This window comes from Dipteris shenzhenensis, chromosome 9, assembly GCF_047967505.1.
Source record: "Dipteris shenzhenensis isolate YYH24624 ecotype China chromosome 9, Dip_SZ_1.0, whole genome shotgun sequence".
NCBI classification, from domain to species: Eukaryota; Viridiplantae; Streptophyta; class Polypodiopsida; order Gleicheniales; family Dipteridaceae; genus Dipteris; species Dipteris shenzhenensis.
The window spans coordinates 56,140,997-56,165,920 of record NC_141604.1 but is presented as its reverse complement, the minus strand read 5'-3'; the positions used below and the strand labels follow the sequence as shown (position 1 = coordinate 56,165,920).

Sequence of the window (24,924 nt, the reverse complement as noted above, 5' to 3'; positions counted from 1 at the left end):
GGCGTAAATGTGCTTAGGTCTGGGCCCCTCTATAAAATGGGCTGCTGCAAGACAGCAATGCAATAAAAGGACCAGAGAAGATAGCTGAATCACATTGGTAAACAACAGGGAGTGCTTAGAAGCTAAAAACAACAATGAGTCCAAGCAAGTAGAAGTCAGTACAAAGATAAATGGAGTTTGAATCACTTCTAAAGACCCACAGAATCATACTGTTAAAAAGCCAATGTCTGCTATGGGAAATTCTAGAATGACTTGCTAAATAGAATGCAAGTCTTTATACAATTGACGAACACTGTCCATTTGGTAACATGAATATATATCGAAATCAACAGAACTTGATGCAAGTAGATATTTATGCTGCAAAGGAGCTAACTAGATACATAAACAACAAAGGTGCCTCAGTAAAAAATTTAAGCAGTATTCACATGTAGAAATCTTGGAAGCTAAGTATTAGAAAATATATGTCTTAATAGCAACACATCAGTCACCGTTGGAGGAATCAGAACTATAGTAGCCAATTTGAACATCTACACATGCTTCAACTAAATGTTGTTTGTATACATAGCCCACCAAGATTATCATCAACTATGTTTTTCATAAATAACAAGAAACATACACTATATCTACATACATACATATGTGTGAGTGTGTGTGTGAAATCAACAAAAATTTGTAGCACATTGTCCCATTCTTTGAGACTACTTTCTGTGATATGATGACAACTGGTTTTCAACCCCCCCCAAAAAAAAAAAAGTGTGTAAAATCAACAAAAAATTGTCACAATATCGATAACAAAATTTCATGACAAAAAACCACTGTTACAAAACCTGGGCACACAAAGTGTAGTCAAGTTTTAGGTATAATACAATCTTGCATCGTTTTACAGTACTACTACAGACAAGCACTTGCAATCCCCACTATCATATAGGAACAAACCACTCTCATTTGCACCAAACATATTAGCCATGCAACCTTCCTGTAGCCCTAAAAGCTAGATCTACCACAAGTTAATAAGGTGGCAAGTCCAATGATTTCGCCATCACTTATTCCCCATGAGCGAAAAAAGAATTGAGCAGACACCCATTGGTATAGGGATAAGATTTACATTGGTTCTCACAAAAGATGCGTGTCATTATTTGATTATAAAAGATGTGAGCACAACTAATTTTAAGCATCCCAATGAAGCAAATAAAGAGATCGACGCACAGGAACCATTATGAGCAATGAACAACAGAGTGCTTATTTGTAATGAAATAAGTCTGAGGTGTGTCGGGATAAAACTGGCACCAGATTTTAACCACTTATGACCATGCCAGGGCCCGGTGGGTCTCTCTTATGACAATAAAATCTGCAACCTTCAAGAGTTTCTATAGCCCATTCACATATTCTAGATCTCTTTTTTTTGCAATACATAAGCTTAGTTCTCATTCAAGGATATGAATCATGGTCGATGGATGAAGGTTCGAACTGTATTGTAGAACTAGATGACGACAGTTAAAGTGCCTCAGGCAAATCCTTCAAAAGAGGACAGTTGCTCAATGAAATGAAGTAGGGGGCAATGAATAGCCCTTCCTTACTGCACCATTTGTAGAGTGATCATTTGATATCTCTTTCCTCTTGGCCAAATACTCATCGGCTTGTTGTTGTATTTCCACCAGCTCCCGTATGTTTTCATGTGCAATCCCAACAATCTTGTCTAGTGCAAGCATTGGAAATGGTTCTTCTATGAGAACTCCCACCTACACAAACTTTTTGTGTTGACCCAAACAATATCTTGCAAGAGGAAACTGATGATCAATCAAGATTTAAATCTGCTCAACATTTTTAATCTGCTTAACATAGTGAACAAATCTCAAAGTTTTGGAAGTGCAATGTCCCTTTGCCTCCTTGTGAACAGTCCATAAAAGCTAGATTTATATGTTACTCCAATACACAATAATTGGAGACCAATCAAGTAGTGGTCTATGGAAAGCAAAACATCGAGAGCAAAAGTAATGAACTTTCAAATTTTCAGAAATGCTGAACATTAGCAAACAAATTTTCAGAATATCAAAGATACAATATTCCTTGTGAATGCCATAAAAATAAAATTTATAAGTACAAGACTATGATTCAGGCATCCTTTACAATTTACCATATATTCAGACATTGCACTAACTACAAAAACTATGTCTAGTAGTGGTAGTCAACATATTAGGCATCCGATTATTTACTCCAGCATTAACCTCACTCTTTGACGATTGTTACATTGGAAGAGTCATTTACAAAAATCGATGCATTCCTACCATTGGATCCGTGGGAACGTAAGATTCTAGTATTCGAAGAGACATGAATGTGTTTAGCATTGTAAACATGGGAATGTGAAGGCAATGAGACTCCAGAAATAAAAGATTTTGTGAAGAGCTCAATTTGGAACATCAAAGAATACATAGGAGGCATGCTACATCAAAGAAGGATGGGAAAATATAGTGAAGATTGTAAGAAAGGATCCAAGCAAGCAATACATATGGACTTCCAAGGATGATCCCCTTATGCTTTTGGGGGAGCACATCCCAAAATATTCAAAAGAAGGCACATAACCTCATAAGCAACCCAAAAGCAACAGACATTGTCAAAATTTTTAAAATTGAGAAGCAAACTGCAGAACCTGACCACCAGCCAATATCTCTTTTGAAGGCCCCCCACCTACAGGTTCCCTTAGCTAAATGCGTAGGGTGCCTCAGTTTTGGAGCTGGTTGCCTCATGTTGGGGTGATTTTGAAGCTGTTTTTGCTGGTTTCTGTGGGCAAGCACCTGTAGAGCCCTAGGCACCACTTTTGTAGCAGAGATACAGCCTTTTGCTACTTGGGTGACCATTTTTTAAGGGAATTTCTCTGATTTCGATTTGCTACAGCTGCTTATTGCTGTTCTGAACCAAGCTGCCTTGACTTTGGAGAAGTCCCTGCTGTTTCTTGACTGGTCGCCTCTCTTTTTGGGACTGTCTGGAGACTGTTTGTACATGCCCTAGCTGGCGCACAAGTTGCAGGCCTAAAATAGTAATTTTGCCACATTTGGAGGTGTATCGGACTACTGTCCAGCACTATTTCGACCTGTTCTGGAGGTTTTTCTCTGCTGCAGCCAGAGTCGCCTCCATTTTGGGGCCATTTCCTAGCTGTTTGGACCCGCTCCAGCTCTGTTTCGACTGTATTCAGTTTGAAGACAGCTCCAATAAGTCTTCAGATTGTTGCTACTATCTCCATGTCTCTCCCTGATGTGTGCATAAGCTCCATGTGACGTAATCATATTTATCCCAAGAAAATAAAGAGAAATCTTTATTAGATTGACTTCGGTAAAACAAAGCTGACTTCAATTAACTAGCAAGAGTTTTATTTTTCTTTGCTTTGCATTGGTTAAGAGAACTGTGGGGACGCCCACAAGGGACTAGGAATAGTCCAAGAATCAGAATGCATGCATTTGTCTAACCTCTAATGGGTTAAAGTCTTGGATATTGTTTATCGAATGTGTAGAACCTAGAAGAATCCCAAAAGGCCCAAATTATAAGGGGCAAGTGCCAAAAAGCAGGTCCCACAAGAGCAAAAGCACCAAGAAAGTGGCACCCCACTTTAATAAGGGCCCACTAGACTCAAAAACGAAATTCAGTGCCAAAATCGGAGAAATAAAGCCCAAAAGCCAACTTTTTAAAGAAAAGCAAGCCTAGCCTATAAAGAGTTCCCTCAAGAACACAGTGTGTATTGTACTCAACCTCATTTTCTTTTATGAGCCAGCTGTACAAAGTTTATTCTATTGCAATAAAGACCTTCGGGGGGGGCCAACCCTTATTTCTGGGCCCTAGTGTGTGTGTTCTCTGTTCTTTCTCCCCCTCTCTCAGTTTGTTTGGTTTCCTAGAAGAAATCTGTTGTGCTGCTCCCCGTCAGATGAAGCTATCAGACATTGTTTTTCCATGTCATCTGAAATCTATCATGGTGATTATCTGCTGCAAATTGAGGATGCATTTCTACTAGAAGTGATTCGTTTTTACGGTTTCTAGGCTGATTACAGATTCGTTTTAGGGTTTCTAGTCTGATTACAGTGGTATCAGAGCTCAGCCTTGTCAGTTTCCTTGGTGACAACAATTCAAAGTGCTTCTAGATTGAAGAGGACGGTAGCGATTTGGAGAAGGGAGATTTTCAACACGAAAGATCCAACCAAGAAAGCTATAGATTGATAGTGAATCAATTCAGCTTGCTTTAACCAAACCAATTCGCCACTAATCAGTGAATAGAGTCCCACCGATTTGATTTGCAGGCAATTGGTGGAATCGATGCTTTTTGGATCAGTTCAAGTTTCGAAACAGTCCTGCTTAGATTGTGATTTGAGCTACATACTCACAATCTCAAAATTGGGACTGTTTGCACTTGATTTGAAGCAGCCCAAGCAATGTCATCAAATCCTTGCGATTAGTCAAGAGAGAGAGCGCAAATCAGAAGATCAATTCCCTCGGCTTGCAAGTTGCTATTGTTTCTAGGGCTTGCAGCGATTGAGAAGGGGCAGACAAGCGGTGAATAACACATATTTGGGATTGGGTTATTAAAGCACTTCAAGATTCGACACTAGAAAGCATTATCTACGTTTATTTTGAGGAACTAGAAACAAAAAGATCACAAAGATTTTGATCAGATACATGTGGAAATTCCTTATTAAAAAGGGATTCCAAGTAAAGGCCAAGTGAAAAGGGATTCCGAGTAAAGGCTAAGTATATTTGATTTAATAGTTTTTTCTTGTCTCTAAACCTTGAATATTTGTCTCATGAAGGATAAAAGTCTCCCACGAGCTGCCAAAGAGGTGCCTGTACACCGCTCCCACTGACTCCTGAGAGTGAAGATAATCTCCGCCCAAATGGAAGCAAGAGTGTCAGCCTCCGTGCATAAATGGCCCCCAAGGACAAAAGAACATCGCGAACACCATATCCGCCATAGGGTAATACTAGAAATCACCTCCCAAGCTGACCCTGCAGGTGAAGTAGGCCTGGAATCCTGAGCTGGTACTGGTACCAAAAGTAAGTCCTGCGGCTCCATGATGCTAACATCTGTGGGACCCCGTCTCTGGCGACACTGCATGAAGAAACCGTGGTCTCCTGGCTCTGACTCATAGAGGGCAAAGGCTCCAAATCCTCTCCCCCAAAGGGCAGCGCCCCATGTCATCAGAAAAGACTCGGATGTAACATATGAGAACATCCTGAAGATACCTGTCCAAACCACTCTAGAGCTGGGGCAGCTCCATAAACAATGCTTACTAGATTCCTCTGCAAGCTGACAACGCATACACAAGGAGGGTCTACCCATTTGCTGAAGCCAAGTACCCACACATATACCCCTATGAATAGTGAGCCAAAGAAAGTAGGAGACTTTCCTGGCTCTACTGATGCCCCAAAAGTGAGTCCAGTAGCTCAGCAAGAGCTCTGCAGTAAGTCCCTGTGTGTGCCAATGCTGTGAGGCAGATGGTAGGTGATGAGAGTCTCTCTGCTGAATCCTGTAACCTGCCCTCGTCGAGCACTGGAAAAAAGAAAGAGGACGAGCGCTTGCCACCAACAGGCCACGCCCACTCGCCTGGGTCTCAGTCGAGCTCCGCAAGAGGTCGACCCTGAAAGATCCAAAGTCTCCATCTAGGATCATCTAGGAACCTTGAATATTTGTATGTTGTTTTCCTTGTGTATGTCAGAGAAACAAGAGAAATATACACTTGGTTTGATTAATTATGAAAGTTATACTTCCATGGATTTTGAAAGAATTCCTTGATCGGACAAAATCTAGCATTGGACACAGCAAAGATATTCACTTTCTTATGCCAAAGACATATGGAGCTTTGTGATTAATTCCTGTGATCGGTGGCAGTGAATATCTGTTATGAATTGCAAGAGGTATTTGCACAGTAAGCATGGATGTGCTAAGGAAGAGAAGTGTATTGTCCTCCTGATTGTTTCAAGAACGGAGTATAGTTCAAGGGAAGGCCACCTCAATGAAAGGGTGTGTTCGCCGAGTTTCCAAACCAGTTTTCACAAAGCTATTTATTCCAAGCTATATTATTTCAGCTCTGGAGGATTCCATTTTTGTTAAGAAACCAGTTTCTTCTATTCAGTCAAGAATATGGAATTTTCCAAACTAAAGGCAGCATCAAATTGCCTTATGAATTGCATTGCCTTCTCAGCTTGACCATATTGGCCATTATATGTGGCAAATCTCACTGACTTCCCACCATCTTTGACCTCTTTGGTCTTTGCCCTCTTGCCAGACTTCTTCTTCTTCTTCTTCTTATGCTTTGGCTTTGATGATCCAAAAGAAGAAAATGATGTCGAGGATGAAGAGGTAGAGCTAGAAGAAGAAGACGAACTAGAAGAACTATGATGATGCTAGGTTGTCAATTTAATGCATAAACCAAAAAGCATAAACCCTGTTTCTGGCTGTTGCAAAAAGCACTCATAACGCATCTGTTTCCCCTTTTCTGAGTACAAAGGCATGCATCTCTTTAGTTCTGCAAATCTCTGATTTCTGTGTTTTCTGCTGATTTCTGACAAAAAAAGTAGTTGACAGGTAGGTGAAAACTAGAGGCAAAAACTGTCTCTGCAACTGTCTTTAAATATATATATATATATATATATATATAATAGTAACTGGATGAGTAACCGCTTGGTTACACTAACCAGACTAACTTTCTCTAGTTTGGTTAGGTAAACTGTAACTGAGCCACTAACCAAGGTAACTGAACCAAACTAAGATCTGGTTAACTGAACCAGTCTGGTCTGGTTAGCTACAACTAGCTGGTTAGACTAACCAAACTGGTTGACTATAACTGTATCCTTAACCAAAGAAAACAAACTATGGTTAGATTACCCAACCCAGCATGGGTTAACTATAGGGTTGCCACCTCAGCATGTGTGCTGACTGCCACATCAGCTGCTTGCCTATGCCACATGTCAGGTTGCCACATCATCCCACACGTGTGTGCCACGTCAGTCCACACGTGTACGCCACGTCAGCACCACGTGTCTCTATTAGAACGCCATGTCAACACACACGTCTGCCACATGTGAGCGCCATGCCATCGCTTGTGTCAGCGTCTCTGAAACGAAGCAGAAGTTCTCACAGGTACGCAGGACTCACGAGTCACACTCGCGTAATACTTCACCCGTGTAAACAAGCACCGAACCAAAATCATCGTCGTCTGGTGGATGTTTACAGGGGCGACTTAATCTGTGATCTCAAGCAAGACCAGTGAGACGTGCTCACGAACAGAAACGTTGATGCCTTCGTCATCTACCATTAATCCGTCACGCGCCACTCCTCGAAATTTGATGGCAAGAGCTCCGGAGCTTCATCCCCGCCTACATGAAGATTCACGGACCCTTCTGCTTGTTGTCACGAGGCTTGAAATTTCCGCATTGCCTCGCCATGTGCGCCCGTGTGAAGGCATCGCCTAAGTTCTAGCCCATGAATAGGAGGCTCTACATATTCATCATCAACGCTTAAGGCTTTTTAAAAAAAACGCACCCACGGTTTCCTTCGACCTCCCGTCAAGCGTCCGTGAGTTGCTATATGAATGAGCAATTACTTATGTCTTAGCCAACCTTCTGAAATCATATCGTGACCATATGTTCTCGCTGCCTACTCCAATCTCTGAAATTCGCTTTTGCTGGATCGTCATAGCCAAGGCCAGTGCTTTGATTCTTTGGTTAACCATGGTTAACCATCTTGGCCAAAGCCAAATCTTCCTAACCGAGGTTAAGCTCGAGGTTAAGTATCTTTGACCGAAGCCAATACTTTGACCGAATAAATATAACTCTTTTAACATAATTAAATAAATGAAGAACTCAATAATTATGATCAATAAATGGCCAACTAGAACTTTGACTTTGGAGTATTTACAGCTTGGTGACACCCCTTTCTTCTGCAAGGCATGGAGTGGTGATGCAATCTCTGCAAACTATCGGATAAATCTCCTGTAGTACGAGCACAAGCCAGAAAGCTACGTACTTCATGGATGTTCTTCAGGTGTGGCCAAACCCTAATAGCCTCGACTTCGGCAAGGTCCATCCTGACTCCATCCTTGGAAACAAGGTGCCCGAGAAAATGGATCTCATGCATGGCAACTTATGCTTCCGAAGCTTCTCAAAAACAATTGCCAAGTGCTTCCTATGTCAAGCCTCATCCTGAGAGAACACGATGATGTCATCAAAGAAAGTGCCAACAAAGGCTCGGTGTTCTCTAAAATTCATGTCCATCATTCTGTTGAAGGTGGCAGTGCATTCGTTAACCCAAATGGCATGACAAGAAACTCATACAGAGCAAATGTGGTCCGGAATGTTGTTTTGTGCTGAATTCTGATTTGGTGATAACCACTCTTCAGATCAATGCAGATGAACATTCCAGATCCCTGTAAATATCATCTATCCTGGGTATAGGGAATCTGTTCTTAATTGTGATTTTATTGAGGGTGCAGTAGTTCATGCACATCCACCATGATCCATCCTTCTTCTTCTGACCTTTCAGGGGGCAACTCCTGTGGAAGAGAGTCAGAAAAACACTCCTTAAACTGAAAAAGAAAATCTGTCCAATGCTTATCCAGCTTAGAGAAATGAGATTTTTCTTCTACTGACTTCTGTTCAGATGCAAGCACTAAGTACGTTGACAGGTGTTTTTTCATTACATTGCCAATGGCAGAATCAGATACAACAGGAATAGATTCTCCCTTCAGCTTAGCATCAAGAACATGCGTTTTTCCATGATGAGTGATTGTAATAGTTGTATTCTTCATATCCAAAACAGCCCCAACTCGGAAGTGCCAAGGTATTCTTAGTAACACATCACAACCATTCAACGGCACAATATAGAACTCTTCCGTGTCCACATAGCTCTGAATGTGCATTCTCAGCTTGCCTATCACTGGAGTAACCGATTAGCTGTGAGCCTCAGGCAAAGCCATATCTGCATCACACAAAGGACCCATATCTTTTGTCCATATTTTCAACTTTCTCTGGAAAAATAAAGTTGGCCTTGGCTCCCGGATCAAAAACATCAAAGTTGTTTGGTCTCTTATCTTGCCCCATGTTCGATATAACTCTGTAGCATCCATATTCTGAACAGCCCCGATCAAGTCTGGCAAAAGACCAGCAGTGGGTTTAGGCTTCTTATTCCTTCTTATTCTACTGATCATTCCTCTTCTCTTCCTTATGCTCACCCTGCTTAGTAGGAGGGAACTTCCTCTTCTTGTGTGGGCATTCGAAGGACCTATGGCTCTCCTCCTTGCAAATGTAACACTTGTTGGCATCATAAAGAATTTGTTTTTCTTCTTCTGACATACGGGTACGAGACGGTACTCGCCTCTGTCTTGCAACAAACTTTTCTTTCATAGGCTGCGAGAACTTTTGAACTTCTTCGGAGATTCCATCTTGCTGCCCTTTGACTTTGGTGTCTCCTATTGGCTACCTCTGAACCCATAAACCTTCCCCTGCGTGAGTGCATAAGCCATAGTGGCATTCTCAATCAACTGGGACATGTTGGAGACCTTTGTCTTTGTGCAATAGTACCGAATCTCCTTTGGCAGCCCACAGCAATACCTTTCAATTCGTTCGGACAGCGGTACATGCATGTAAGAATTCACTGGCAACAAGGCTTCCCAAAACTTCTTATTGTAGTCTTCCAAATTTCTGCAATTCGCTGCATCTAGCTTATACCAAGCGATCATGATATCCACCTCGAAAGTAGTGGTTAACCATGCGGCTGAGAACACCTGTTTGATTTCTATCCATGTGGTAGGTGCTCTGCCCTGCATAGTAAATTGGTCCACCATTGGAGTGCATTGCCCTTCAAGAAGGTGGCTGCCTGTTGAACTTTGGATAACACGTAAAGTGTCCACCTGAATAGACGGCATCAAATTGTTGCACAAATGTCAAAGCCTTCAATCAGTCCTGCATCCCATTGAAGGTTTCAAACTTCACATCTGCCCCTCCCTCCTTATAATCTTTCAGCTTGCCTTTAGGGGTAAGATTATCATAAACGGAGGGCTGTAAAAAGGGCGGAGCCATCATTGCTCTCACATTTTGAGCCATACCACCCGTACCCATGGTGGCGTTAAACATGCCAGATCCCACTCCTTGCATCTGTTGCATATTCCAAGTATTGCCCATCATTCCAAGCATCCTTGTCTGCATACCAAGCTGCATCCCAAGATTTGCATACATAATGTTCGCATTAGCAGGGGGCATTCCACCCTCATATGCTGCTGGAAATTCTGCATTCCGGGCTGCATGCTGCCCAAAAAACTACCTGGCATTACAGGTCCTTCCGTGGGCTGTCCCACCATAACTTGGAATGAGTGAAAATTATTGGCATTACCCATTGCAGGGGCAACTGAGGGCATCATTGGTGGCTGTTCAGCTGAGGCATGTGAGTCTTCTTATGCTTCTTCTGAGCTGTCTTTTTGCTTCCATGAGGAGCAATATTGGTAGGAGGAGCTTGCATAATCTCCATGAAAGTCTGCTCCAACTGTGACAAGGCTCTAACTGCACTTTGCATTTGTAACTAAAAAAGAGCATTAGGATCAAGCTCCTCTGCCTCATCCACCTCATCTTGTGAGTCCTCAGTGGCATGCTCAGGAGGAACACGCTCTTCCCCATTGTCGTGCTCCTCATCACCCTCGTTGTTGATACTATGCTCCTCCTCAAAACTTTCCGATGCCCTATCTTCCTCTTGCCCCTCCTGCTCTGAGATGGTGAATGACCTCTCACGGTGTGACATGCTTGCTGAGATTGATGGCTGTAGCAAAAATTGCAATGAAGGCTTCCTTCACCCAACACTACCAGGGCTCACCTCTATAGAAAGATGGTGACGATCCCGGCAATGGAACCACTGTAACCGGCCTTCAAGAAACTAAAGGGCAATAATCCTCATCTACTCAGTCATAAATCTCATAAATAGCCACAATGCAAGCTTCAGTCACTTCCACCACTTAACAATACTTAGAAATAAACTTCAACAACAACAATGGGGAGGCTAGAATGCCTCTGCTTAGTGAAAATATTACACAATACACCCACTGGCCCCAAATGCCTTGGCGTCCCTTTCGGTATTTATTTAATGCTAATGCTTTACACCAGGGGCTCACCCCTATACTGTTCCTCTCTACATATCTTCTTACTATCTTCTGGGCATCTATTCCACAGTGCTCCACTAGAATCCAACTGGCAAGGTAATCTTAGGCATCCACTTATGACCTGACCCAAATGAATGGCATCCAAGCATCCAAACCACTAGCAAACTGTGCTCAAAGCAGCTCGAGGCTTTCACATGCAACACATTGGCCCTCTGGCCTTTCCCTACTTTGCTTTTGAGTGCTTACTTAAGCCTGTGGGGACCAAAAAGGACTCCAAACATAAGAAAAACATTGCAGATAACTTCAAAAGAAGAAATGACAATCGAAAGGAAGACAATGACCAAATACCTGTTGTCTGTGGCAAAGGGACAAGCTGAATCTTCGTGCCTATCCTCTGACCAGGCTCCTAGCAGGGTGCAGGTGTCTTTCAGCCTTCGAGAGAAGAGAGAAAGAACAGATAAAAGGCGGAAGGAGGTCAAGCAAAGAGTTGGAGAGGCTAGGGTCCATCGATTTGCCTCGAATGGCTAGGAGAATCTGTACTGAAGGGATAATCTGCCTCCAGATCCGTGCCCTGCTGCAATCACTTCGAGATCCGCACCTAGACTTCGTACAGCTGCCTTGAATCCTGCACCAAAGTGTTCGTACAGTCTGTACGGTAGTCGTGTAGTTGCCTAGGGAGGCGTGCCTACAATCGTACAGCCTCGAGTTGCATGCAAGAGCTGGAGCAATCGTCAGAGCAACACCATGCAGGTGCAAGAGCAGCAAAAACAGGCAGGGAGAGCAAGAAGATGCAACGAAAACAGCTCCAAGGGCTTCTGCAAAACTGAGGATGCTCCAGGAGGGTGAGGGAGAGAGGTGGTAGGTTGGGGGAAGCACATGCGTTTGCATGCATGCCACTTGTCCCTTTATTAAAGTCCTTACCACCTTTATAACCCCTCTTAAATGTCTATGCCTTGCCCCTAGGACCTAGTGGGTGCACTTAGGAAGCAAACTATTACTAGACTTAACCACAGTTAACCTGGGGTTGAGTTACATTAAACTTTACATCCCTTTGCACGTCCCCGTGACAGAGGTTGGGTCTTTTTCTCACTGGTGTGTTTGTAATAAGGTTGTCGAAAAGGAGGGTCTGTTGCCTCCTCTCTTCAAGAATGTGGGATGCCTCTCATGAAGCTTGTTGCACTGCATCCCAAGCCCTGAGATTACCTGCTGCATATCTCACCTCTAAGCTCATACCCAATCAAGTAGCCGTCATCCTAGGAAAAAATCAACCTAGTACTAGGTTCCCAAGGGCCTCCCAACTCTGGTTGGGTCTCATGGAGTCTATAGACTCATGGCCCAGCAATGTCTCCAAGTTGTCAATGTGGGAATACCATATTTAAGCCATTTTCCTAAGCATGCCATCAAACCTAAGTATTCTGTAGCTTTTGACTCTCAAAAGCTAGGTCGGTCTTCTTCAAACAAGGCTGCACATACTGCAAAATCACTAGCATCAAGCCAAAGTAGGTGACACCTTCGCCTTAAGCTTGAGAGTCTAGAAATCCTCATCAAGCTTTTCATTCCAGGGTACAAAACTAATAAAGTTTCATCAATGTTCTTTGAAAAAAATAGAAAGGTTGTGTTTGAAGAAATCATTGTGAATAGACAGCAAAATATGCCCAATAATGTGCAGCAAGGTGCTGCTGCAAACGTTCATTAAAAGAAATAGTTAACTTTGAATACGCTCTCACTAACTTTTTCAAAAAGACAACAAATCTTAGAAACGCTTGAAGTAGCCTTATTGTCTGCGGAACTGGTCAATCCAAGATGTTTTGGATCCTCTCATGATCAATGCTCATGCCCTCTTCGGATGTGTCCAAGATATGGGAGCTCTTCACAAAAGAACTCCCTCCTTCACAACAACTGCAATGCGTAGGGTGCCTCAGTTTTGGAGCTGGTTGCCTCATGTTGGGGTGATTTTGAAGCTGTTTTTGCTGGTTTCTGTGGGCAAGCACCTGTAGAGCCCTAGGCACCACTTTTGTAGCAGAGATACAGCCTTTTGCTACTTGGGTGACCATTTTTTAAGGGAATTTCTCTGATTTCGATTTGCTACAGCTGCTTATTGCTGTTCTGAACCAAGCTGCCTTGACTTTGGAGAAGTCCCTGCTGTTTCTTGACTGGTCGCCTCTCTTTTTGGGACTGTCTGGAGACTGTTTGTACATGCCCTAGCTGGCGCACAAGTTGCAGGCCTAAAATAGTAATTTTGCCACATTTGGACTACTGTCCAGCACTATTTCGACCTGTTCTGGAGGTTTTTCTCTGCTGCAGCCAGAGTCGCCTCCATTTTGGGGCCATTTCCTAGCTGTTTGGACCCGCTCCAGCTCTGTTTCGACTGTATTCAGTTTGAAGACAGCTCCAATAAGTCTTCAGATTGTTGCTACTATCTCCATGTCTCTCCCTGATGTGTGCATAAGCTCCATGTGACGTAATCATATTTATCCCAAGAAAATAAAGAGAAATCTTTATTAGATTGACTTCGGTAAAACAAAGCTGACTTCAATTAACTAGCAAGAGTTTTATTTTTCTTTGCTTTGCATTGGTTAAGAGAACTGTGGGGACGCCCACAAGGGACTAGGAATAGTCCAAGAATCAGAATGCATGCATTTGTCTAACCTCTAATGGGTTAAAGTCTTGGATATTGTTTATCGAATGTGTAGAACCTAGAAGAATCCCAAAAGGCCCAAATTATAAGGGGCAAGTGCCAAAAAGCAGGTCCCACAAGAGCAAAAGCACCAAGAAAGTGGCACCCCACTTTAATAAGGGCCCACTAGACTCAAAAACGAAATTCAGTGCCAAAATCGGAGAAATAAAGCCCAAAAGCCAACTTTTTAAAGAAAAGCAAGCCTAGCCTATAAAGAGTTCCCTCAAGAACACAGTGTGTATTGTACTCAACCTCATTTTCTTTTATGAGCCAGCTGTACAAAGTTTATTCTATTGCAATAAAGACCTTCGGGGGGGGCCAACCCTTATTTCTGGGCCCTAGTGTGTGTGTTCTCTGTTCTTTCTCCCCCTCTCTCAGTTTGTTTGGTTTCCTAGAAGAAATCTGTTGTGCTGCTCCCCGTCAGATGAAGCTATCAGACATTGTTTTTCCATGTCATCTGAAATCTATCATGGTGATTATCTGCTGCAAATTGAGGATGCATTTCTACTAGAAGTGATTCGTTTTTACGGTTTCTAGGCTGATTACAGATTCGTTTTAGGGTTTCTAGTCTGATTACAGTGGTATCAGAGCTCAGCCTTGTCAGTTTCCTTGGTGACAACAATTCAAAGTGCTTCTAGATTGAAGAGGACGGTAGCGATTTGGAGAAGGGAGATTTTCAACACGAAAGATCCAACCAAGAAAGCTATAGATTGATAGTGAATCAATTCAGCTTGCTTTAACCAAACCAATTCGCCACTAATCAGTGAATAGAGTCCCACCGATTTGATTTGCAGGCAATTGGTGGAATCGATGCTTTTTGGATCAGTTCAAGTTTCGAAACAGTCCTGCTTAGATTGTGATTTGAGCTACATACTCACAATCTCAAAATTGGGACTGTTTGCACTTGATTTGAAGCAGCCCAAGCAATGTCATCAAATCCTTGCGATTAGTCAAGAGAGAGAGCGCAAATCAGAAGATCAATTCCCTCGGCTTGCAAGTTGCTATTGTTTCTAGGGCTTGCAGCGATTGAGAAGGGGCAGACAAGCAGGTGAATAACATATTTGGGATTGGGTTATTAAAGCACTTCAAGATTCGACACTAGAAAGCATTATCTACGTTTATTTTGAGGAACTAGAAACAAAAAGATCACAAAGATTTTGATCAGATACATGTGGAAATTCCTTATTAAAAAGGGATTCCAAGTAAAGGCCAAGTGAAAAGGGATTCCGAGTAAAGGCTAAGTATTTGATTTAATAGTTTTTTCTTGTCTCTAAACCTTGAATATTTGTCCTCATGAAGGATAAAAGTCTCCCACGAGCTGCCAAAGAGGTGCCTGTACACCGCTCCCACTGACTCCTGAGAGTGAAGATAATCTCCGCCCAAATGGAAGCAAGAGTGTCAGCCTCCGTGCATAAATGGCCCCCAAGGACAAAAGAACATCGCGAACACCATATCCGCCATAGGGTAATACTAGAAATCACCTCCCAAGCTGACCCTGCAGGTGAAGTAGGCCTGGAATCCTGAGCTGGTACTGGTACCAAAAGTAAGTCCTGCGGCTCCATGATGCTAACATCTGTGGGACCCCGTCTCTGGCGACACTGCATGAAGAAACCGTGGTCTCCTGGCTCTGACTCATAGAGGGCAAAGGCTCCAAATCCTCTCCCCCAAAGGGCAGCGCCCCATGTCATCAGAAAAGACTCGGATGTAACATATGAGAACATCCTGAAGATACCTGTCCAAACCACTCTAGAGCTGGGGCAGCTCCATAAACAATGCTTACTAGATTCCTCTGCAAGCTGACAACGCATACACAAGGAGGGTCTACCCATCTGCTGAAGCCAAGTACCCACACGTATACCCCTATGAATAGTGAGCCAAAGAAAGTAGGAGACTTTCCTGGCTCTACTGATGCCCCAAAAGTGAGTCCAGTAGCTCAGCAAGAGCTCTGCAGTAAGTCCCTGTGTGTGCCAATGCTGTGAGGCAGATGGTGATGATGAGAGTCTCTCTGCTGAATCCTGTAACCTGCCCTCGTCGAGCCCTCGTCGAGCACTGGAAAAAAGAAAGAGGACGAGCGCTTGCCACCAACAGGCCACGCCCACTCACCTGGGTCCCAGTCGAGCTCCGCAAGAGGTCGACCCTGAAAGATCCAAAGTCTCCATCTAGGATCATCTAGGAACCTTGAATATTTGTATGTTGTTTTCCTTGTGTATGTCAGAGAAACAAGAGAAATATACACTTGGTTTGATTAATTATGAAAGTTATACTTCCATGGATTTTGAAAGAATTCCTTGATCGGACAAAATCTAGCATTGGACACAGCAAAGATATTCACTTTCTTATGCCAAAGACATATGGAGCTTTGTGATTAATTCTTGTGATCGGTGGCAGTGAATATCTGTTATGAATTGCAAGAGGTATTTGCACAGTAAGCATGGATGTGCTAAGGAAGAGAAGTGTATTGTCCTCCTGATTGTTTCAAGAACGGAGTATAGTTCAAGGGAAGGCCACCTCAATGAAAGGGTGTGTTCGCCGAGTTTCCAAACCAGTTTTCACAAAGCTATTTATTCCAAGCTATATTATTTCAGCTCTGGAGGATTCCATTTTTGTTAAGAAACCAGTTTCTTCTAATCAGTCAAGAATATGGAATTTCAATTTTGCCATTGCAAAGGAGAATGGATATCTTCCGTGGATATTCAGAAATACACAGTTGGACCTTATATGATCTGTGGTTCTCTCAAGTGCAAGCTTGGTCTCTCGATTAATTCCAAAGCAATCAATTTATATGATTCAAGCATAGCTTGAAGAGTTCTCATAAAAAGGGAAACAAGAACCCTTGAGATCTAAGGACAAACCCCAGTTGAGGGAAGCATGGTCTAAGTTAGCCCAGTCAACAGTCATGAATACGCCTTCATTCCATTATGACACAATTATATGTTTACAGTTATCTCATTTCATAAGATTTCTGTTATGATATTCAGTTTCATTGTTTCTATTATAGAGCATGCTATGCTCAAGAGCCGGCTCTTTACATGACAATATTTTTATATGGCCATCGTTGGCCAAGTCAAGATTTTATCATCCTACAATTTTCTTCTATTGGGACCTGTCTACAGAATAAATAGAAATCTTTATGGCCTCTCATGGATTAACATGGCTAGAGTGACACACCTTTACCGTTTATCCGTCAGTAATATACTCTTTTAGATGGAGAAATTCAGGGGACAGTAAGTCGACACCTAATAGGCATGGTAAATATTGGCGACAAGCAGTGAAACTTATTTCCAAAACAATTCCAAGAAGAAGTTCATATTACTTGGAAAAGTATTAGTATGGAATTTATCTGTAAATCACTCCATTTGAGAAGAGTTGAAGAGTCTCTCAAGGAAAGAAGACAAAGAAAGGCTCCAAGAAATAGTTTTTACAAACATCTAAGGCTAAGTATCTCTTTTATGTTGATAAAGTTTGCTTTATGTTAAGATCTAACCCTTGTATGGCAATGCAAGGAGAATAATGGACTGTTTTCTGGAATTTGATTTAGGAAAACACTGCTCATTAATGAGAAGTCCATGGAGCTTAATATGCTAGAGCATTGGTACAAGTGATCATTGGCCAAGTGTTTCTGAGATTTTATGGCCTTCATTTATTTGGATTTGAAGACAAAGGTGCAGCTAAAGAAGCCAAGGAAAATACAAAGCCCTTTGAAAAAATAGCTAGTCTTCTTCCAAAACTATTTGAGGATTATCCACAAGGAAGATGTCAGGGCGGAATTGAAAATTAATGGATTTCTACCATGGTTGTCTTGGAATACCTTTTCCACCCCGGATGCAGTCAACTCCATAAGAAAAAGGGCATGGATTTGCCATGAAAGAACGGCCCATGGCTGCCCAATGCTCTAAAACGAAATTCAACGCCAAAATTGGGGAAATAAAGCCCAAAAGCCAACTTTTAAAAAAAAAGCAGGGCTCAGCTTTTTGGAGCCCATGCTTTTGGCTGGTAGCCTAGTCTATAAAGAGAGAGGCCTTGTGCCCTCAAGAACACTGAGTGTATTGCACTCAGCTTCATATGCTCTTTTATGAGCCAATTGTACAAAGTTTATTCTATTGTAATAAAGACCATCGGGGGGGTCCAACCCTTATTTCTGGGCCCTAGTGTGTGTATTCTCTATTCTTTCTCCCCCTTTCTCAATTTGTTTTGTTTCTCAAACGAAATCTGTTGCTGCTCTCCGTCAGATGAAGCTATCATATGTTGTTCTTCCCTGTTATATGTGAAATTCGAAATCTATCTTGTTGAATATCTACTGCGAATTGAGGATCCACCCTGCTTTTTTACTACAAGTGATTCATTTTTAGGATTTCTAGGCTGATTTAATAGGATACCACACAAAACAATGGAAGCTACGCGAATCGCTGGATGGCACAAAGAGGGGCTGAAATGGATGGAATTATGGGGTATAACTGCTGTTGACATCCCCGAAGATGCATGTGAAAACAGTGACGCAGAGAATGCTACAGAAACTATGGCAAGAACCGGGAGCAGTTTTATAAGCAGGAAATCAATCCGATGGAAAGCTATGAAATGTAGAAATACCTTGGGGAAGACATATCAATATTTAAAAGACATTTAATCTGTAAAATCAGAACCAACTCACATGATCTCGAGGTGGAGAGGGGAAGATGGGCAAGACCCAGGGTACCAAGAGAGGAAAGAGTGTGTAAAATCTGCCACGCAGGAGAAGTAGAAAATGAGCAGCATGTACTCCTAACATGTCGAGCATATGCGCAAATCACAGAATGTTATGGGGGCAATAGAAGCAACCTAAAATCCCTACTGGAGTGGCCAGCCAAAGAGCTAGGCAACTACATAAAGGAAATTTTAGAATATCGCAACAAAGTACTTAGTCTAGCACACAGGCTAGCACAACAAGTACTCACTGCATAGCACATTTATGCTATTTTCTTTCAATGGATGTAAACAATCACTACTTGTTGATAGTGATCACTGTCCCATAGATCCTGAAGGGTCTCACGAGGACGTTAATACAATCATATCATCTCTCTCTCTCTCTCTCTCTCTCTCTCTCTCTCTCTCTCTCTCTCTCTATGGGGAGTTAGGGATTAAGGCACAGAATAGAAAATATACATAAACGATTCTTGATAGGGGAGTTAGGGATTAAGGCACAGACACCCTACCCCATCCTATTGGCTGAAACAGGGATGATACATCTGGAAGAGGAATCATTGTGTCAATTCATGGCTTACCTCAACAAAGTTGAGAAGATGGATGCCAATAGGATACCACAAAAGGCGATGGAAGCTACACAGACGATGGGCTGGCACAGAGAGAGGATAAAGTGGATGGATTCATGGGGTATAACAGTCGCAGATATACCTGAAGATGCATGTGAAATAAGGGAGATTGTGCAACAGAAATGCTACATAAACTCTCGCAACACCTGGACACAAAAATGCAGTTTTATAAGCAGGAAATTAACTCAATGGACAGTTATGGAATGCAGAAATACCTCGGGGAAGACTTTTCAACATATAAAAGGCACCTAGTTTGCAAAATCAGAACTAGTTCATATGATCTCAAGGTAGAGAGGGGTAGATGGGCAAGACCCACGATCCCTAGGGAGGAAAGACCAATCTGCCCCACAGGGGAGGTGGAAAATGAACAGCATGTACTCCTAAGATGTAGAGCCTACACAAACATCAGAAAACGCCATGGGGGCAGTAGAAATCTAAAAAGTTTGCTGCAGCAGCCAGCCAAAAAGCTAGGAAGCTACTTGAGGGAATCTTGGAACATCGCAACAAAGTATTGGGTCTACACACAAGCTAGCCCAGCAAGTACTCCATACAGTCCCATAGATCCTGAAGGGTCTCACCTGGATTTCAATACAATCATATCATTTTCTCTCTCTCTCTCTCTCTCTCTCTCTCCTTGCACTCCTCGGGAGCTGCCATGTGCCCTCCCTAAAGTAGATGTACTAGAGGGTTTCTTGCTGTCCCATAGACCTTTTGGTCTCCAATGGACGTTAATAGACTTTCTTTCTTTCTTTCTTTCTCTCTCTCTCTCTCAACCCGTCTTAAACTAATGTATGGCCGATTATCTCTTTTATTTCAGTGTAAAATGTAGGTAATCTAAATAACTTGGAGTTGCTTTTTACACTCCTTGGGAGCTGCCTTGTGCCCTCCCTAATCAGATGTATTGGTTTGGAGGTTTCTTTGTTGTCCCATAGACCTATGGTCTCCCGTGGACATTAATAAGCTTTCTTTCTTTCAGCCCCGCTCCCTTAGCCCACCAAGCCCGTCTCCCTTAGCCCCACCTAGCCTGTCCCTTAGCCCACCTAACTAAGCCCATCTCCCTCATCCTTTAGTACCAGTCGTCCGCGCCTCCAACAGCTCGCACCACCCACTGCGCCTCCAACAAATAGATCACATCGCCAACAGATAGTTCGCCTTGCCTCTAACTAAACAGACTTAGAGTTCGCACCTTCAACCATAGTGGCTCTCGGGTAAACCGCGTCGCTAGTAGCTCACAGGTTACAAAACCCCAGGTTGGGTTGAGCCCCTGGGCCAACCTAGGGGTTAGTTATAGCAGAGGAGAAGGCAATCAGATTCATACAAGAAATAATGGATTCTTCTTTTTGCCTCAACTCCAACCAGCAAGGCCTCCTGCTCGTCCATTGCAGCCCTGCCATCACCTTCCCCCTATGGAAAGACATACCTACAGCACAGGAAAATGGTGAGTATGATAGGCCCACAACAACATATTTACTATTTGCAGCAAGTACTTGAAACTCTAGAAAGGCGGGTAGATGATTTGGAAGGTAAAGGAAAACAAGAAATTATTCAAGAGGTATCGCACAAATGTAATTTATCCCTACCAGCACCTCAGTTTGTATCTACAATAATGGAAATGATCACTAACCAAGTGAGCTCCATCAAGCATGAAATGGTTGCTGATGTTAGTAATAAAGCCGATAAATATGACCATTATGTAGAAGTAAAGGAGCATGAGAACTAAATGACCAACAAAATGACCTTACGCATTGGGGGGCTACAAGAGAGCTGCCTTGGTGTTGAAGAGGGATACACAGAAGACAAAAAAATCACATGCCTCAAGAAGGAAATACCTCAAATTGATGGGATGAAAATGATATAAGTTTGTATCACTCAAAGGGAACACAAATGCAGGTCTATTTCAGAGAGAGGAAAGCAAGAGTTAAGATTCTCAAACAAACAAATAAGCCAAAGGTACAAGGATCTGGATATCTAAAGAGCTCACTCCAACTCAGCTCAAAGGAACAGTGAACTCATTAAAGTGAAGGATGCACGTAAAGCGAGCGAATGGGCGGTCTATCGAGATAGACAAGCAATAATTAGGGATTTCAAATCCAAACCCAAAGACTCTCAGTCTTAAACTGATGGAATGAAGGCCACCTCGTGATAGAATTAGAACATAGTGTGTGCTATAATAACTTCGAGCTGAGATGCTATGTGCACTCCTTGACTCTCTAATGCCCAGAGATGCAGCTATCTTTTTTGGTATGTACTTTGTTTCATAGGCCAATGAGGCGTCCCAAAGATGTTAATAGAACTCTCTATGTCTCTCTCTCCAATCCTCCCCCTTCCCCCCAGCCCCCTAGGCTGTTGTGCCACTGCCGCATCATTAACCAGGCCTTCAAGAGGCTGTCACGCCACTCTACTAGGCCCCCATGACTTGTCGCGATTGCTGCGCCTACTTGTTAGGGGCCTGTTACTTGTCACAACTCTTCTCTAGGCCCCCACGCTGGATACTATAAATTTGGAGCACGTGGATTATGGTAATTACGGAACTCTGTGTTTGGAATTCACAAAACTAGAAAATCGAGGGTAAAACACAAAAATACAGTTAGTCTATTAATCGTTCATTAAAGACTCTAACTGAAGTCATTTTCAAGTTATCTGATGCTCACTCGGTAGCCTCCAAGTCAAATTGAGGTGACTACCTCTCGCCTTAAAGAAACCTCGAATATTCTTAACCTGCTTTCCCCCTTTGTCAGCTCCCAAGCCAGCTCGTTTTTGCATTTCAAAGTAGGATTACTTGCTTCAACCCGTTTTCCCCCTTGCTAAGCTCCCATCCTGCTTTCCCCCTTGCCCAGCTCCCAAGCCAGCAGCTCGATTTTTGTGGTAGCAGCTCATTTTTTGTACTCCACTTGCAGATTCAGCTCCAGTGATAGATTTCCACAGTCCCACGACTGTTTCAAGCCATTTCTGGTCAAGTTTTCTGTCATTGCTGCTTTATCTGCTGGCAACAACAGTTTCGAAGGTCCATCCTGCAAACCATCGCCAAAAAGAAGCTCAGTTTGCAGTCTTGAATGCAGAAATCTGTTTTTGGAGCTGGAAAACAATTCTGGGACTGTTTTGACGTTTTCAAATCCGATTTCAAATTATTTCAAACTGTTTCTGCAAAAACGACACTCTGCTGCTGTCCATTGTTTCTGCAAAAACGCATCAATTCTGCTACTGTCCGTACATGTCCATACGGACATCCATACATGTCCATACAATTGTATGGAATCAGCGTTTTTGACTGCGCATAGTCCATACAGCCTCTTGATATCTGTCCGTACAGATTTTGTTGAATTTGGACCTCCATACAGCTCCAAACACCCTGTTTTTCTTGCGGTTCAGCCACCATTTGCTGTTGCAGAATGCTTTTGCAGATTTCAGGTTGTACTTTGAGCCTTCTGAGCTTCTATAGTGACCTTACCTACTTTGGGCCGATTCACGGCTCCTGTGTCACATTTGTAGGCAGATTGCAATAAATTTGCAGATTTGCAGCATACTGCATGCAGTCACATTTTGCAAAATTGCAGTGAAATTTTGGACCTTTACAGATTTGCCCACTTTTTGGCAAAAAAATTTTTTTTTCAAGAAAAGTAGTTCATTAAGAATAAAAACCGCACAGCAAGCTCAGGGAGTACATCATGTCAAGCATGAGAAAAAAAACAGCTCAGAATGAGCAAACAAAAATCCCAGGTGGCAGCTGAAAATGCCACCTCATCCCTGAAGGAGAGTCAAAGAAGAAAGGACAATCCTTACAGACTCTGAGAAAAGCAACCCTCCTAGCAGTAGCAGTCCTAGAGGTTCCCTGTATGTTCTCCCAAATGGCCATCAAAGTGTGTATAGTATTTGCCCAAATACTGGCCATAATCTGAGAAGGGTGAACTTGGGAGTCCTCCAAAGCCTCTATACATCTAGCTCTCCAAATAATGCCATGCTGTAATACTAGCCAGAATCTCCCAAGATGTGTCTACAGAAGCGTGGGGAGCTCTGAATGGAGTAAACGGAACATCCCGGAGGGAGCATGACTCCACAAGGTGTCGTTGAACAAAGAAAGCCGTGTCCGTGTCATGTCCCTCGAAGAAAGCCTGTGGACCAGTGAGTGATAACCAAGCAATTGATCCCCAGGTCATGAAGAAGGATGCTCTATGAAAAATGCAAAGTATCCTAGCAACACCCTTCCAAATCGTCCTTGCCTGAGTGCACTCCCAAAGACAGTGCTGCACTGACTCAACTGTTGAGTGGCATCAAGGACATGTAGGGTCAGTCCCGAACCTGGATCTCCACAGGTTCACTGCAATCCCTCCATGAATAGTAAGCCAGATGAATAACATGATTTTCCTATTCCTGAGGGATTTCCAAAGTCTCCTCCAAAAGTTTTTCTGCATCTCTGCAGAAATCTGAAAAGTATCCCAATGAGAAGCTCTGGAGGGCCTCCAACCTCTACAACTGAGCAGGAATCTCCTGGCATTTCTAACCGTGTAACGAAAGAAGGGGATGCTCTTCTCTCAGTGACCTGCAGCTATCCACTTCCATTCCCCTTTTTGGCATATTTGCCCTCTCTAGAGTCCAAATTTGGGACTTTTGCCAGATTTGCTGATTTTGCAGTGGATTTGGCTAGTACAAGTGACATTTGGGGCTTTTGAGTCACACTTGCTCAAATTTGCAGTGACATTAGGCTTATTTGGTCACATTTGAGGATTTTTAAATTTGCCCTCTTAAGAAATTGGGGGGCATTTGCCAAAATTACCTTTTCATCTCTCGTGTTGCATGGTGAGACATTTTCACACACAGATCTTGCAAGAATTTTGTGCTTTTGCTCCCGTTATCTTGTAGTGGCTCTCGTGCTTTGAAAACATCAATTTCAGGTCCGTTGGAGCAGATTTGTGCAACACTTTTGCAAGACAGCCCTTTGCAGGGGGGGTGTTTTCTTGGATTGTGTAATTTTGCTCAGTGTTTGGACACCACTTTTGGAATTCACATTTGCAGAGATCGCTGTCATTTTTTACCTGACATTTGCAGCTAGCAGCCAAATACTTTGAGCAGCCAGCTCTTTGCAATGATAGCCTTGATGCTTTGACATTTGCAGGCACTCTTGTTCTTTGAGGATTTTCTTATGCAATGGCTCACCATCAGTCTCTTGGAATGCTTGGCCATGAAGACAAGCTTGATGGTACCAACTATCCCATGTGGTTCGTACTTGGTGCGCCACCTATTGGTATCCCAAAAATTTTGGGGTATTGTCAATGGATCAAAGAGTATACCTGTCTCTTCACCACAGGCACCTGCTGCCACCGCAACCACCACTGTCACTACTGGTTCATCTTCCACTACTGCCAAAGTGTTTGTCGGAATAGATTCGTTGGGATCAGAGAGATGCACATGCACATGCCACTGTGATTGCTATGAATAGCAAGCAAGAGGGAGGTATACCTCACATTCGGTCTTGCAAGATAGTCAAGGATGCATGGGATACTCTTTGCCCAGTCTTTATCACATTCGCAATGAGGCCCGGTTTGCCTTTACATAGCTGGATAATGTTAGGATGAAAGAAGGGGACAGCATGGATGCCTATCTCACTAAGATTAAGGATTTTAGAGAGCAGCTCATCAATGTTGATGAGATTGTGCCAGACTCACAGGTAGAGTCTACACACTTGATGGGCTCCCTGACTCATACCAGGGCGGTTAGAAGGAGGAGTGATTGAGAGGGGGTCGCCGAGCGGTCAAAGTCAATGGTCGGTGGCCAAGGTCAAAGTCAATGGTCGATGGCCAAGGTCAATGGCCGGTGGTCAAGG

General features: G+C 42.9%; 1 protein-coding gene across 6 annotated transcripts in view; it reads right to left on the bottom strand.

The window, feature by feature from the left end:
• Window positions 1–879: 879 nt before the first annotated feature.
• LOC147898866 (voltage-dependent chloride channel 1, chloroplastic-like) overlaps window positions 880–24,924 on the bottom strand; it is a 75,505-nt gene continuing 51,460 nt past the window's right edge. For 3 of the 6 annotated variants that reach the window (XM_087379673.1, XM_087379668.1, XM_087379669.1), the window contains one exon: window positions 880–1,739. In XM_087379673.1, coding sequence (XP_087235799.1) covers window positions 1,536–1,739 — 204 coding nt within the window. In that variant the 3' untranslated portion in view covers window positions 880–1,535. Of the gene's footprint in view, window positions 1,774–13,425; window positions 13,558–20,450; window positions 20,527–24,924 lie in introns of those variants that run through there. The other 3 variants (XM_087379670.1, XM_087379672.1, XM_087379671.1) reach the window with 3 other exon arrangements.